The 16,456-nt window shown below is 46.6% G+C and overlaps 1 protein-coding gene across 1 annotated transcript; it reads left to right on the top strand.

Moving 5' to 3' along the window:
- Positions 1–1,409: 1,409 nt before the first annotated feature.
- Positions 1,410–11,515, top strand: MARCO (macrophage receptor with collagenous structure). Its single transcript, XM_058839829.1, has 15 exons — positions 1,410–1,627; positions 2,681–2,782; positions 3,169–3,405; positions 3,783–3,818; positions 4,726–4,761; positions 5,116–5,223; positions 6,505–6,612; positions 6,715–6,759; positions 7,304–7,402; positions 7,498–7,551; positions 8,086–8,130; positions 8,274–8,381; positions 9,717–9,758; positions 10,085–10,261; positions 10,568–11,515. The coding sequence occupies exons 1-15, from the start codon at positions 1,513–1,515 to the stop codon at positions 10,696–10,698; spliced, it is 1,443 nt and encodes a 480-aa protein (XP_058695812.1). The 5' UTR covers positions 1,410–1,512; the 3' UTR covers positions 10,699–11,515.
- The last annotated feature ends 4,941 nt before the right edge of the window (positions 11,516–16,456 follow it).

Here is a 16,456-nt window from a genome sequence, read left to right on the forward strand (position 1 = left end):
CTGAATCACATCCATCCCTATAAACATCCACTTGGCAGCACAAGCTCAGTCATTCCCAGCTCATCACCCAGCAAGAGTAGGCTGCTCCAGGCTTGTGCAGAGTGGTCAGCTGAACCACCAGAACCTTCAGAAATGGGCTGGATATCCTTACTCCCATGAGGAGGTGATCCCGTGATGGAAGAGGATGCACAGGCATTTACTGTGGCTCATCTGATTGGTGGTAACTTCTCGAGCCTCCCTAATTCAAGGGGATATCTGAGACCTTCACAAGGAAGCAAATTATCCCAATTCCTACACAGAGTGTAGCAGAATGTTTAAAAATGGAGGACTCCTCTTCCTCCCTCCTGGGGACAAACCAGGTCACAGCTGCATAAGCACATTTGAAAGGAGAACACAGAAGTGGATTCAAAAATCCCCACATATCTATGGTTTGAGGCTTTCAGAGGTTTGTACACCAGGTGCAGAACTGAGGGCTTCATTCTGCACTGTCAGGGTGTGAATCTCCAGCTCATCCCCACCTGTAGGTTTGCCACTCCTCATTCCATGGCCGAGCAAAGCAGCGAGGACCCAGCAGCCCCAGGGATGAACACAGACCTGCAGCCCAGGACCAAACCATGTGACAGTGACTGCCTTGCACCTCAGACAGAGCAGGAGGTGGTGGTGGCAGCGTGGATGCAGAGGGCTCTGCCCAGATCCTACCGACGGCTCCTGCCTGCAGGCTTGGGTGAGTCACTTTGCTTTGCAAAAGCAAAATCAAGCCCAGTGCAAATGGAGATGTCCAAATGTCAAATGCCAGGGAGGAGTTTGGCAGGGTGAGGGCAAAGAAATGGTGAAGAGGTAGGAATCATGTCCATGGGTGTGAAGAACTCGTCAGGTAGGAAGCAGGAGCTTGAGAGACCTTGTCAAGGAGGCTGCAAGTATCTCTTCTTCATATCATCCCAAAACCGTTTGGGATTCAGCATTCCCCATCCCACCATCATTCACTTGTCTTACAATTCCTCCTGATTCTTTGCCTCCTTGCACTTGAGTCACACACAGTGACTGAGGTGTCACCTTGGTGCACATTACTGTGTGTTTTACTGTGACAGAGTCCTCAACCTCCCCTCCCAGGAGAGGGATTGCCAAGCTAACACTGAACATGGAATCTTCTTGGCTACCTGAGGAGGTTCACTCGTGTCCATCCTAACTTAGGATGTTGGAGTTTTGGGGTTGCCTAACTCCAACACAATGCAAAGATGTTGAACAACTCCAGGTTGAAGCTCTTTCAGGATCCTGCCCAAGGTTCCCTGGACTCCAAGTGAGCACACGAGAGCAGCTCAACATCTCAGCTGAGGGATTTTTTGAGGAACTGTTCAAATTACCACATCAGACTTCTCAGTAGTCTATAAAAGCTGAGCAGTTAGGAAATGCATATCAGAGAGCATATCAAATCAGGAGGTAGAGAGGAAGTACCTCCAGTTCTTTATTGTCCACAATCTGACAAGGCTTTAGCTTAACCACAAGAAATTTGTCATGAAATTTAAAGACAAATATGGGGAAGATGGAAATTCAAGTGATATGAACTCTCTCAGTCTTTCAGAAAAGATTGGGTTTGTCTCACCTGCTACTACAACCTTTCAGATAAGTGGTAAGATTTCTTTTTATTCAGTGGAATTATATAGATTTTATCTGGTCTAAAACAACACATAAAAATGAAATATTGCATATTAAATACTTTTTGCAGTGATTTTGCTAGTAAATTAATTGCCATTTAAAAGTAGAATTATGTCAAATGACCCTTTCTAGTCAAAAGCTGATGCTGAGCATCAGAAAAAAATTAGTTATTTTCCTGTCTTAGAAAATGTCCAATTTTCTTGAGTAAGACTTTCATGCATAATAGTTAAGATACTAAAATCACCAGACTCAATAAAAAAATGTAAGTTTATGAATTTTTAGCTGAATATTAAAGCTTCATTGCTGACTAAGCCATTCTATTGTAAAATCAATTAAAATACTGTACTCTTCTAAAACTAAGACTTTAAATTCCTGATTACATTACTTTGAAAAAAAAAAGAAAAGCCTCTATTGAGTGTAACTTACTGACTGTCTGATGTAGTTACCAGTGCTTCTGAAATGCTTCTTGCTTTTTTCCCCCTGAAGGCCAAAATTCAACAAAGCCATTTATTTCTTTTATACTTGCTGGTAATGATTGATTTTACATCTTATGACTTGTTTCAATTTGTTCTGCACTTCAGCTTACTATTGATTTTTCATTTATTTTGATGCATACATGCATCACTGTTGGAATCACACATATGCAGTGCTCTGGATGGAGAGGGAATTGCTTTGGGCAGCACTCTGAACAGCAGCCTGGGACACCCAAAAGCATTGGGAACAGGGAGTTTATTGATGCAGAAAGGGGATAATCACCACATTCACACTGTTACAGTCTGGATTAAGTCTTGCTGGAAGTGAGCTGGTTAAATTAGCTAAGGAAAAGATGGCCAAGCAGAGTGCAGAGCAAAGCGTGGGGCAGAGGAAGGCATCCTGCCTTGCTGGCAGGATAAGCACTCTCCCAGAGGCACCTTGCTGCTCCACACTGCTGGAAAGAGCTGTGGCCGGACCTGAAAAGGCTGCAAGGAAGCAGAGCTGTAGGGGAGAAATGTGGGAGAGTGCCTACCCTTCATCTCTCGGTTTTTAGAGCCTCGGAGCCAGAAAAAGGCATCCACATGTTGTGTTCAGACAGCCCTCAGCATCTACCTGCTGCTGCTGACGGCCGGCCAGGGACTGCTGATGTACAAAGGTAACGCTGCAACCTCACCATGGGCTTGGCATCAAAAGAGAGCTTTGCTGGGTGCTCCTGGGGGCACGGGCAAGCAGGAATGAGCACACAGATCTGAGCCCTCTGAGGGGGCACAGAGGCTCCTCCGCACACCGCCAGGCAAAGCAGCCGCTGCAGGGAACGATTCGCCCACCCTGTGTGTGCTTTGCATTTGCAAAAGCTCTCCCAGCTGCACTCCTGGCTGCAGCAAGCACTGGCACATGAAAACCACCTCCCCGAGTCAGACAGAGGTGGTCTTTATCCCCCAGTGTCCCCCCCCAGGTGCTGAGGAACTGCTCTGCCAAACAACCATTTCCTAGCCAGACCGGGCAGTGAACATTCATTGCATGGGCTTTTTGTTTCCTCAGTATTTAAGATGCAGGGAGAGATATTGAAACTTCAAGAGCAAAATGCCTCCTATACAGAAGAGATTCAGGAGACCCTCTTTGCCCAAAAACTGGGCTTGTTGAAAAGCTCTGCTGGGAAGGACTTTCTCATGAGACATGAAGAAAGCTGGAGGAGAAGCTTAGAAGAGGAAATCACCATCATTAAAAGCAACAATGCAAACCTGATGATGAGGATGAAGAACATCACCATGATTGCAGGTATGGCTCTCCATGCTGGCTCTGCAGCAGGGACACCTGGCTCCACTGCATTAGCAGTTTAGATGATCCAATAGCTAGGGCAAGATTTAATCTTCCTCTCAGTTATTGATGTCCTCGTGCCCAGGATTGGAGTCAGCTCCAGATCAGGGAGCACCTACAGGAGCTGGAGCACTGCCCTGTGCAAACCCCCAGATCCCCTGCAGCTGTACATGTGGCTCTGGGCTCCTCTTCCCTCCTGTGATTTGTAGATCTGGACTCTAGGTGCCCTCCAAAAGGGTGGCGTCTCCAGCCCACACCTCAAGCCTGTCAATCCCATACTGCTGTGTTCCTCACTGACTGCTGACTACTGAAAAATACCCATTAAATATTTATTTCAGGGCCTCCTGGACGCAAAGGAGATCCTGGTCTACCAGGTATGTTGGTAAATGAGCCACAACTTTTCCTATTTTTCTCTTTTTCTTTATTTTATCAAAGAGACCTTAAGTGAGGATTTGAGATTTCAGTCTCCAGACCTTACCCAGTGTGCAGACATCCATGCCCTGGTGATGAGGAGACCTGCTGTACCTTGTCACTGATCCTCCAGGAGCCTTGGCTAGCCCACAGAGTGCTCCCACAGAGGACAATGCCCACCCTGTCCCTAGGAAAACATTGCCACAGATTCGGGAATGAGCTGGCTGCAAGTTCTGCCCTCCACCACCATGCACGAGCTGCTGCCCTGGGTACCTGGGGTTTGGGTAGAACCTGCCACAGGAGGTACACATCTCCAGACTGTGAGGGTGCAGCAAGTCCTAATCTAACACTGGCTCCACTTTGAGCAGAGGTTGGAGCAGGCAACAGTTTCTATAATCCTGCGATGATGATCTAAGATGCAACCCTTGTTAGGTCAGGCCTGTAACTCATCCATCCCTACTTCTTGGCCACAAAGATGAGATTTTCTGAAGGAAAAAAAAAAAAAATTAAAAATTGTGTTTTCATATCTTCCTGGCTTTACTTACGACATTGAAAGAGCACCTCCTGCCAAGCAGTGTTATTATACATCAGAGCCCCATCGTTCAGTGCGTTTTCATGAAAGATCTCCCCAATGGTCCCCATGAGCTGGGCTTGGCAGGAAGACAAGCTGGCCCCTGCCCAGCTGAGCACTCAGCTGAACTCCAAGGACTTTGCTCAAATGGTTGTGCTGGTCCCTGCCAGCTGAAGATTGGCCTCACTGGTGACTGAAATTGTGTGAGCGAAGGATGATTAAAAAATGTGTCTCTTCTTCTTAGCCATTACTGTGAATAGATGATGTGTGTCAGCTGATATATGTGTTTTACATCCCAGGGTTACAGGGACCACCAGGGACAAAGGGAGACCAAGGTAAGGCTTTTCTGGCACCTGAATTACTTCTGTGGATGAACATAAAGTGGCTTTACGGATGATTTTATGGGCAATCTTGTCCTCAGCCAAGGTGTAAGTGAGTAAGAATGTCATTGGAGCTGAAGGAAATAGGCCTATGTAAAGCTAATGTGAGCAAAAGCAAAACTTAGCTGGAAAAAAATCTTATTTTAAAATAAGTCAGTGTACAACAGTCACAGTGGGCCTATTTCCCACCTCAAGTGCACAGAGGGTGGAGTTTGGCTCATGCTCACAGCTGTGGTGGGTGTCCTGCTGCTTGCATTCACTGGACATGGCACCCCACGAAGCATCAGAAAAATGGTGCTGTCCTTGCAGGTGTACATGGACCCAAGGGTGAGAAGGGGAGCAAAGGAACTCCTGGTCCTGCTGGCCCAAGTGGTGGTCCAGGAGTGAAAGGAGAAAAAGGAGAGCTGGGGCTTGCAGGTAAGACTTCTTCAGTGTCTCAGCATTTTTAATGTTCTCACACATATTCATTTTTAAACTCAGGAAGAATTCATAGGTCAGTATTCAGAAAAATCCAAGCAGCCCTGAGCGTGGTTTGCCAGTCAGTGAGGGAGCTGGATAAACTGGACACTTGATCTGATCTGAGGGGGTTTAATTGCATGTCATGCTTCAGCAAATCTCCCAAAGGAGGGCTGGGAGAAGGGACTATGCAAAATGTTGATTCTGCCCTACAGAAGTCTCTTTACAGAGTGACCTTTGTCTAATGAAAGCCACAGATATTCAGTTATCATCCTATCCTAGATTAAAACAGTGATGTTTGCAGTGGGATTTCCATGGTATAAAATAATACAATATAATTTAAATGCACAAGCATGTGGATATTAGTCCTCATTTTAGTGGAACCTCTTTCTGAGAGCTTTACATCTTACATAAACCTGGCTTTTTACACCTGATGTAGAAGAGTTATGCAATGTGTTTCTCCCACGTGACACGCATTATGGATAGCTGTTACTCAGTGGTCTCCCATGGGCTGGAAGCAGGAGAGGAAAAGAAAGCAGGTGATGAGTGTGGTGCAGAGCAGTGAGGACAGTTGGACAGGTTGATAAGAGCCCCCTCAGATCTTCCATCAGATCCTGAATGCCCCAATGCTCTCATTAACACAAGATGCTCCAGAAAAGAAGAGTGACTGTAGGAGGAATACCAAAAGGCAAGGACTTTGGGATAATTCTGGAGCAGAACGATGAAGGAGGTGTAAATCTTCACATGAGACACCTTCAAGTAATTCTGCTCTTTTGGAGGATGCTGATCACCTGTTCAGAGAAGAGAAGGTTAAAGGGAGGTGACAGAACACTCTGGAAGTGCAGGAGTGGAATGTGCTGCCCTGTATCTCCACGGCATCTAGCAGAAGGGAAGCATTCAGACTGCAGTAAGGGATGCTTAACTAGAGGAGAAAACATTCCAGCAGCAGGGATAGTTTGGGGAACAGATTGGAGAGGTGTTCACCTGTTCATGGCACCATTAAAAGCCTTTAACAGCAGGCCAGACAAACATCTGGCCAGAGAGGCTGACAGAGCCAGAGGTGGATCAGACAGACCAGCTCTGTCCTCCTACAGCTTTATGGTGACAATGTCACTGAATGGCCAGTGCAGGTGTGAGGCCAAACCATGCTATTGGTGTGGCCAGGCAGAGGTGCTCCACAGGCTGCAGAGACAACAAATCTGGTTTTTAAAATTTACACATGTGTGCTGTGCTGTTTGATAGGCCCCCAAGGACAGAAAGGTGACATGGGCATGAAGGGAGACCCCGGGAGCCAGGGACCCGTGGGTCCTAAGGGACAGAATGGACTCCCAGGACTGCCAGGTCTCAATGGTAAGTGCAGGGGACACAGTGTGACAGACAGGGTGCAGGGGCCACCCCAGCTGAGGGGCTGGGCTAAGCCTCGTTAGCACTGATGCCAGGATGTCGTTACAGGTAGCCCGGGGAATCCTGGACCTCCTGGGCCAAAAGGAGAGGCAGGTAAGCAGAACAGAAGGTGCAAGTTCTTGTAGAGGCATAACATTGATCTCCTTCATATGGTGTTTCACGACAAGGAAAGCTGCAGCTGGTCTAGACCCCAGCATGGGTAAGAGATGATGATGGTTAAATGAAGAGCCCATGCCAACATTTCAGTGTCATCCAATCTCATCCAGCAGCCTTGGCTGTCTCATCTGGGCCCCACTCCCTGTGCAGGAGCCTGAGAGGGTAGGAAGCATGCCCTCCTTCCTGACGTGTGCGCACACACAAGGACAGAAATTGTCTGCTCTTTTAGGGAAGAACTTGTGCATTTCAAGGCTGGCACTCAGCCAGGACCTGGTTCCATGCAGCCTTTCACTCCAGATCATCCCTCACTGCATTGCTAAGATTAGCACTGCCAGGATTACGATTTGCAGACAGCCAGTGCTTGTTTTGCCTTCATAGGCTCAACTCAGTGTGCAAAGGCTGGTGACAGAGCTGTCTGTCTTTTTATCTCCTTCATGTGCTGTGTTGCATTTCATTTGTGCCGCTTTCACTCAACCTCAAGGTGCAACTGGACCACATGGAGCTCCTGGAAGCCCTGGCCTTGAAGGCAGACCTGGTCAGAAAGGGGAGAAGGGGGAGCAGGGCCCTAAAGGTAGCCCAGGTACAGCCCTTTTCAAAGCTATAACTCACTGACCTTCTACTCTGGCCTCACTTTGTGTGCTGGGCTCACCCTTACTGATCTCTTTTCGATTTCAGGAGCACAAGGCATTGCTGGACCCAAGGGTGAACAGGGAGGACAAGGAATAGCAGGTAAAGGAGAATAAAATGGGTTTTGGGTCAACAACACACATCATGCAGACACCAGAAAGGGAACTACACCACCAAGAGGAGATCTCTTGAGCCTTCTTGGACCCCCAATGCACGCCAGGATGCCATGGTGGGCTGACTGCTCACCAGAGGGTTGTTTCTGCCAACTATAATATGCACGAGAGGGTGATGGTGCCTGAATTTTTGTATAAATTGAAAATGCACAAAGAAGCAGTTTGAGATGAACTTCAGAAGAAGATGTTTTTCCACTGCCTGTATTTTCTTTTTGGACATGGTCTGCACTGAGTAAGATGTGAAATAAGACACCTGTTTCAAATAGTGAAATATAAATATAAATATAAAATTCAGAACTATAAATATAGTGTAGACACCAAAACTAGATGAGTTAAAATAATTTGTAAATGCTAATTTGCATAAACTCTTATAAATGTATAAACATCAGTCTTAAAAATGTTTGTTTGTTTGTTTGTTTGTTTGTTTGTTTGTTTGTTTGTTTTTTTGTTTTGATGATCTCAGGACCTCCAGGGCAAAAGGGAGCAAAGGGAGACCATGGCCTACCAGGTAAATTCTTAGAGCATGATTTTTTCTAATGATGCAGAGAACCTTAGGTGCCACATGCCACTGTTCTGCATCAATGTGAAATGTTTGTCATGTCCTTTCCCTGGGAAGGGACAAAGGCAATGGCTTTTTTGCTTTCCACCCAGGTGCCCCAGGCCCAGCTGGTCAAAAAGGAACCAAGGGGGATTATGGCACTCGGGGTCTGAAAGGAGAGCCAGGACTAAAAGGAGCCAAGGGAGACACTGGATTCACTGGTAAGGCTCTTTGCCACAGGGTCTGTGGCACTGATGGCACATTTGGATTTGGGACTGTAGATCACAGACCACCACAAGCTGCTCTGGGGTGTGTTTTCAGAGGTGATTTGCAGGAACTCAACAGCCAGATCAGCCTTTCCAGCAGAGGAATGTGCAGGGTGTCACTGTACACCCTGGGAGGTGTGCTAAAAGACATGCAAGTACACAGATGCATTAGATTCTCTCAAATCCCTGATTTCACAGAAAACTGGAACAACCCATGTTCCTCTTTGCTTTGTTCAGAGCCATCAGAGACACCCTATCCCTGGGATAAATCCCATGTAAATGCAGCACTCAGGAACATGGAATAGCGAAGCTATTGGAAACACCTGGCAGTGAGGCTATTTAAATACACCTTGATAACTGTAGGACACAAAAGTTGTTCAAAAAGGCCAACACTACAGCTACTCTTCAGCCTTAATCCCCCTTCCTTCCAATCACAAGCTGCTTCAAAAATACATAAGACCTGTAGTATAAAAAAAACCCAACAAATAAACAGTTGTTATAACAACCTGTGGGAAGCAAACAGTGCTCCAGATGCCTTTGTTCATTTAATTGTTCACACAGAATAGTACAAGAATCCTCAGAAATTAAATAAGATTCTAGATACTATGCTGATCACTATGATCACATCCATGATGATCACTAGATTCTATGTGGGGCTTCTCCATGCACTCCTCCTCCGGAACTTTGCATCTGGAAGATGGAAGAAGTGTAACTGGGCTGGCTCCAGGCCAAAGACTGCCCTCTGTGTGCATCTCATTTCCTGGTCCCCAGAAGGAGACAGCAATCAGTGGTTTCTGGAGGTAGCTTTGGAGGAAAGAGCTCATTGGGTTTTTTCAAACACCCCTGCCCTCAAGACCAAGATGTTCCACAGAAATGTGGAGGACTGTTGAGAGCAGCTTTCTGCTCTCCCTGGAGATCCAATCCCAGGATGTAGGTCTTCCTGACAGTACTTTGGCAGATACCATGCCTGCTTCTGGAGATCCTGAAGTCTACCAGAAATGTCGTTTTACAGGTAACAGTGGGAATGAGACACATTTCCCACAAGTAAATGAATATATGGGATTTTGAAAGTGACTCTTTTCTTGGGTCACACACAGGGAATATTTCCCTGTATGTTATCCTGCTTTTCCTGCCATGTCCCTTTTACATACCCTTAGTCACTTCAGGGTGTTCATTATCTACAAGGGGAGGAGCCTGCACATCTCTAACTCACACAAGTATCAGAACTAGATAATAACCAGATTTTTCCACAAGCAACTGTCAAATGTTTGCTTTTCTAATTTGGAACAGGTTCCATGGGAATGAAAGGGAGCAAAGGTGAAAAAGGAGAAGGTACTGGACTTTTACTTTTTCTCTCATTTGCCTCCTGGTATCAGAGCTACCTGAGATCAGGACCAAAATACCCCTCTGTTCACACTGGTTAACCCATGGCACAGCTAACAGAGCCGAGGAGTCTGTGCTCTGAGCTGCAGCCTGGTGTCTCCAAATGCAGGGGGGGCTCTTGAATTGTTTGGATTTGAGCTACTTGTAACCTCTGGTCCCACCCTGGAGAGGGGAACGTCCTCTGGTTTGGGTGGTCACTGCTTCTGTCTGTCAGTGTCTTTTTCCTTATGCCTGTATGATCCATTGAGTTATTTTCTTCTCTTCTGAACTCTCAGCTGGCACGGCTAATTTTGTACGAATCGTGGGAGGAGACAGGAGGGGCCGAGTGGAAATCTTCCACAAGGGGATCTGGGGAACAATATGTGACGATGGCTGGACAATCCGAGAGGCCGGCGTCGTCTGCCGAATGCTGGGATTCAACCGCGCGGTCACTTCCTTCACAGCCTTACCAGGTGAGCCCACAACAGCTTTGCACCTCCCCAGGCCTGGCTCAGTGGTTACACACACCCAGAAAGCACCACAGCAAGGTCACCTACACGAGGTGATCTCCTCAACAGAGCAGGCTTGGATGCTTGGATCCCTCTTGGGATGAGGCAGCTGCATGTCAAGTGCTGCTTGAGCTTGACTTCCAACAAGCCAACAAGCCAACCCAACACACACCCACTATCCACTGGGTCCTCTGTAGCAAAAAAACCCACAACAAAACATATTCCTCTTTCTCCCATCCAACAGCTTTTTGTTTGTTTAATCTTCCAAAGGTACCGGGCAAATTTGGCTTGACGACGTAAATTGCAAGGGGAGTGAAATTACAATTATGGATTGTAGCAAGCGCGACTGGGGTTCACATAACTGCAACCACAACGAGGATGCTGGGGTGGAGTGTGCTTGATGGGACACCAAGTCTCTGCTGGGAGCTGCTGCTGCCTCTGCTCTCCATGGAGCTTTCCTTCATCACGCACACCCAATTTCATCAGGCTGTACTTTTGTGCCTCTTCAGCAGGTCATAGAAATATTGACAAAAAGAAAGTTGAATTTTTCACAGATCAATAACAGTTGCAAGACCCACAGGTAACCTGAAACATCCCAGCTGTCACAAAACAATTGGAGCTCAGGCACGTGAGCCAGTTCACAGCTTTTCCAGCTACCTGACATCAGCCCATCTGCAGGAGCTCACGCATGTGTGACCTCCAAGTCCACAGGGGAGGGGATGGTCCACGTTGGTTTCGTGCAGTAGGAGAATAGGATCAGTGTGCAGAAACCTGCACTGGCTGCAGTTGAGCTGGCTAGTCCATCTTCATCATGGTACAGTTGTGAACCTGAGCTTAAACCCCCCAGGGAAGTGCAATCACCCAAGAGAGCAGATGCTCAGAAGTCACTGGGTGATCTCTCTGGCATGCAAATATAAATATTCTTTAGAAACTATGTTGATCACACATTAAAGTGCAAAAACCTGGGATCCAGGTGCTACCTTGGTTTAGCACAGCATTTGTTTTTGACCTTAGCTAAGTCCCTTGCCTTCTCTGTCAGCGTTTCCTAAGCTGTCTTCAGGAGCAGCACCCCTTGCTTATCTGGTGTATAAAGCTAAGATTTTCATGCTTTTAGAAATTAGATGCTCCAGTAAAGCAAATTAGTGACAAATAAAGAATATAGCAAAGCATGAATAAGCTATTGATTGGTAGTAAATATAAATAAATAAATAAATAAATAAATAAAATAAAATAAATAAACTAATACATGGTCGAATAGATAAAAAAATTTAAAAAAAAAATCAAAATTATGCACACACACCTGTAGATATTAGGGAGAAAACATTGAACTGGGCTTTCTTGGATCCCATGCGACTGATGCAATTCACGTTCAGTGAGCAAAGGTCTCCCTGCAAGGACACACATCCCGACGGGATGCCACGAGTGGGACCGCGGGATGAGCCGCGGGCAGGGCTCCAGGAGCCGTCAGCAGCCTGCGGGCATCCCCCCCCATCCCTGCGGCGGGGATAAGCGCTTATCTCAATGCTCCTTGCCGGCACTAAGGGGAGCTCAAGGGCCGCCGCCGCTCCGCGGAGCCGCTGCGGGAGAGCCGCGGCACCGGCCCGGCCCGGAGGCTGCCCCTGCCCCGCTGCCTTCCCCACGGAGAACCGGGGATCCTGCTGTGCATCCCTGTCTGCTCCGCTGCCGTCAGAGCCCGCCCGGAGCGCGGTGTCCTGCTCCCAGAACCCGGCACAGGAGGGACAGCGAGATGCTGCAGGGGACTGCGAAGATGCTCCGAGGGATGGAGCACCTCTCCTAGGCTGAGAGAGTCTGGAGAAAAGAAAGAGCTCCTGGAGCACACCTTCCAAACACCTGCAAGACAACGGAGAGGGATTTTTGTCAAGGGCAAGTAGTGATAGGACAAGGAGAAATTCCTTACTGTGAGGGTAGTGAGGCACTGGCACAGGTTGCCCAGAGCAGCTGTGGATGCCTCATCACTAAAAGTGTTCAAGGCCAGGCTGGATGGGGCTTTCAGCAACCTGGTCTAGTAAAAGATTTCCCTGCCCAGGGATCTGAAACTAGATGACCTTTAAGGTCCTCTCCAACTCAAATCATTCCATGATTCTAGGATCCCAGGAGTGGGAAGGCAGTGGCAGCCATAAAGGCCTGGCAATGCATCCAGAGGGTGCCTGTGATGTCCCACCTGTGTCGTGGGAAAGGACTGAAATGTATTTTGTCCTGTTGAACAGCTGACAGCATGCACAGTGAGACCAAAACCTGAGAGTGGGGTGCCTGGTTTGAGGGAATGAGGGAGGCCATGGTGGTTTCAGTCCTTGGTAATTGCAGCAGAGGTCAACCAACCATCCAAGAAAGGGATTCTGCAAAATAAGAGCGGATGGCTTTAGGGTTTTGTGATGCAGCATCCCATGCCCGATGGTTTGTGAGAGACTGCTGAGCAGCTGTGACACTTGTACAGGTCTTGCTCCCCACTCTTTAACAGCTAGAAACACAATTTTTATGGTAAACCCTCAGATTTTGCCAGCATGTCAGAGGTGTCCCCTTGGAAGGACAGAGGAGGGACAGCTGCACAGCCCATGCCCAGCCTCACCCCTGTGGGGGCAGGACAAAAGTCCCAGCAGTGGCATTTGGAGCCTGAAGCTCAGCACTGGGATCCCTGTGCAGCAGGTTTGGAGGGCACTCATGCCTCACATGTTCACTTCTCCAGTCTAAGAGAGGGCCCAGTGGGACAGGAGGAGTGCCACAAGTCACCGTGGGATGGTTGGTGAGCAACAAAAAGCCCTTTTGCCTCTACAGAAAGTGGTAGCCCTGAGATTTGTAGGTTGGTTCACAGGACCAACCCCCTCCCTCCCAAATACCCAGCTCCAGCTGTTCCACCCCAGCTTCAAAGTCACCCAACCATCCTGCACTGCCCTGAAAGAGCTGCCTGTGACAGCTAACAAGGAGTGCCTCAGCTTTGCTTATCATTCATGCCCAGCACCAATTAAAAAGACTTGGTTAAGCAAAATGCAATTACACTGTCATGGATAAAAGGAATACAATTAATTAAAATGGAGCACTTTCCCTTAGGAATGATGTTATTTCCAGATGCTCTCATCCCCGTTCCTGACCATTCCTCGTGATCTGAAGAGATTTGGGATGAATTGGAGTCTTTTGGGTAGTTTTGTCCGATCTTGCTGGCTCACATGTGTTTATGAGGTAAGTTAGCAAAGACCCTCGAGGACAAAAACCTCTTCTGGAGCCCTAAAACAGCATTTCCAATGTATCTGACATTACCTTTCCAAAAATATTAACATTTCATAGAGGCTATCTGGTGCCAAGCTGAGAGTTTTTTCCTTTTGGGGAGAAAACTGAGCCTTCTGTCATCTCTGAAGGAATGGGGACCAGCCAGACACTGTGGGATATGTGTGTGGCTGGAAATATTTTCCAAAATTCACAGCGAAGCAACTGAAGTGAAGTTTCCCATCTCAAGCCCCACAGGAAGGGAGAGAAGCTGAAGAGCAAAATGTTTACCAGCTAAAAGTCATTTCTCCAGGTTTCCAAAGCCTGAAGTTTATGCTGAATGCATCATAGCACACCTCCTTAGCAAAATTATTGATGATTCCAGCTGCAAAGGTAAAAAAGGCAATGAATGTGTTTAAGACATTGTATTAAAATATGCAATAAATGAATTAGTTTTCTGCATTACATTCATATGACAGGTAACAACTTTAATACACATGAAGGCTACATCTAAAGCTTAAACTCAACTCATTGTATATGGGTCAATGATTGTATTTTCATTCCTCTCTTCTGAAGTCTTCTGATGTTTTAGATCACATCACCACAAATCTGCCAGCACATTTCCTCGTTTTTTCTGTTAAACATCACAGTGGAGGGCAGCATCTGGCCTCAAAACCCTAAGACTTTTTTTCAGTCTCACTTGGTTTCAGAACTGGTCAGGTTTTTCTTCATTAACTCTTCCCACCAGCATGGTCCATCAAAGGTCCAGCCAGCCATCCAGGGCAGTACACAAGCCCAAGCTGAAAGTGTTTCTGACCCTGCAGAGGAGCCAGTTTGGCTCTCACAGGCACTGGCAGGATCATGCACTGATGCAGGCAGCTGCTCTGCTGTGACACGGGGCTGATTTTACCCCAAAGTGCTTAAACACACTGTTAATGGTAGCTCCAAGCGATAATCCATTTATTTCAGTATTTGTCTTTTTCAAATGTGACCTAAAATCTATAAGTAATTAGTTATTGTACGGGCTACAGTGTTGCAAAATGCTTCCCTTCATTTTTTATTCTGACTCTGAACTATAACTCCACAATCATTCTAGTCACACCAGCCTTCAAAGGTCTAAATGGGGAGGAAGGGGGGCTAACTCCCTAGTATCTTTGAGATTTACAAGAATATTTGATGATTTTCTGGGGATTCAGTGTGAGACAGGGAAAAAAAAAAAAGGAGTTTTGCAGGCAGAGAAACTTATGCTTCCAGTTCAAAAGGAAAGACACATCCAAACAGAGAAAGATTTAACTGATAGAATGCTAAATAAACATTGCTATTCAACAGCAGTCTTTGTCTTTTGAATCCTAGGTTAAAACTACTTCACAGGGACTATAAACACTTGTTACCCTCCTTTGTTGGAGCTAAATGAATTTTAACCTCCAAAGTTCCAGAGTGAAGAGTTGCCTCCTAAAACTCCTCCCAAGTCACCTCATACCCCAGTAGAGGAAGGCAGGAGAGGATTTGGGGAGCTGTTAAATAAGGTGAACAAGAAAATAGTATACAAATTGCATTTATCCTGGGTCGGCTGTGATGTTTTGTATAAATGCTAACAAATAAGTGGCACTGTGAAGGTGCTGGTTCCACACTATCAGGGTATCAGCAGCAAAAGGAAGCACAATTCTGCAATGACCTTGCCTTAGGAAATCCCAACAGAGTCAAGGGATTCAGAGGGTTTTCAGCTCAGGCCATAAATCACTCAAGATATGAATTACTGCCTTATTAGAGCAGATTCATAACTAATTCTAGAGAAATCCACAATTAGTCTGATCTCCTCTGATAACCTGCCAACAGGAAAAAAAAGAAATAAGTCACCTCCTACTAAGCAGAGTAGCTATTCAAAGGAACTGCAGCAAACTTTCACAGATGTTGAGGCCAGCAGGACCACTGTAATAATCCCATCTGATCTTCTGCATGGTGCAGGGCAGAAAAACTCCCCCAGGGATTTCTACATCATTTTGAAACTGCAGCTTGTTTTCTAGGAAGGTGCCTTACCTTGGTTGAAAGTTTTCTGAAAGCAGAGAAAGCATCGTATTCCTTAAAAAATCCAGCACATTCTTGCCTTATTAATCAATGTGCCAGCTCTCTCCCAGTGACTCCACTCCCAGCCTGTGCTGGGACGCCAGGAGCCAGCTGAGGTCCTTGAGCCACCGAGTGCTGCTGCCTGAAGTCTGCTCAGGCAAGGCTTAGGAGATAAAATGAGTTTTCCATAACACAGTTAACTTCACCTGGCAGGGAGAAGCCCACAACCAGGTTTTGGGAGAGCTACATACTGTTCCAAGCAAGCAGCGCCTCTAAAGGGATGTTAATGCCCTTGCCAGAGTTCAGAGAAACGAGGGATGTGCAGCACGTGCCAAGATCAAACCAGAGGTGACCTTGGTAGTTTTACTTCTGCTCAGCTTCTGAAAGGGTATTTCTGGAAGGCTTTTGCCATAATAGCTGTGGCTGACATGAACACTGGGACTCTGCTTTTGCAGTCGTTCTGATTTTAAAGATGTTTGACTTTACAGAGCAGTGATAGAAGGAGCTCTTTGGGAGTAGAAGGCTCTCACCACACTTCTGAGGCCCTCAGACTCTTTTCTGGGTAGAAATGAGATCAGACTAAACTAAAGTGGCACTGTTTGCATGAGTAACAGCTAATCCAAATTACCCAGGGCTGAGAGATGAGGATCCCAGGGCTAAAAGAACAAGGGTGTTTTTTTCCACACATGGGTAAAGACTGTTGACTCAACTTGCAGGGCTATAAAATTTCTCCAGTAACAAGCAGGGACAGAGTCCTACAGCAATGCTACAGGGAAGGGAAATACCCAGTCTCTGAAAATCCACTTATTTCAACCAGACTGAAAGAGCTACACAAGAATATAAATGGTTCTGGCTGTGGTTAAGGGGTAGATGAGA

The sequence above is a fragment of the Poecile atricapillus genome, chromosome 5 (genome assembly GCF_030490865.1).
Source record: "Poecile atricapillus isolate bPoeAtr1 chromosome 5, bPoeAtr1.hap1, whole genome shotgun sequence".
Taxonomy (NCBI): Eukaryota; Metazoa; Chordata; class Aves; order Passeriformes; family Paridae; genus Poecile; species Poecile atricapillus.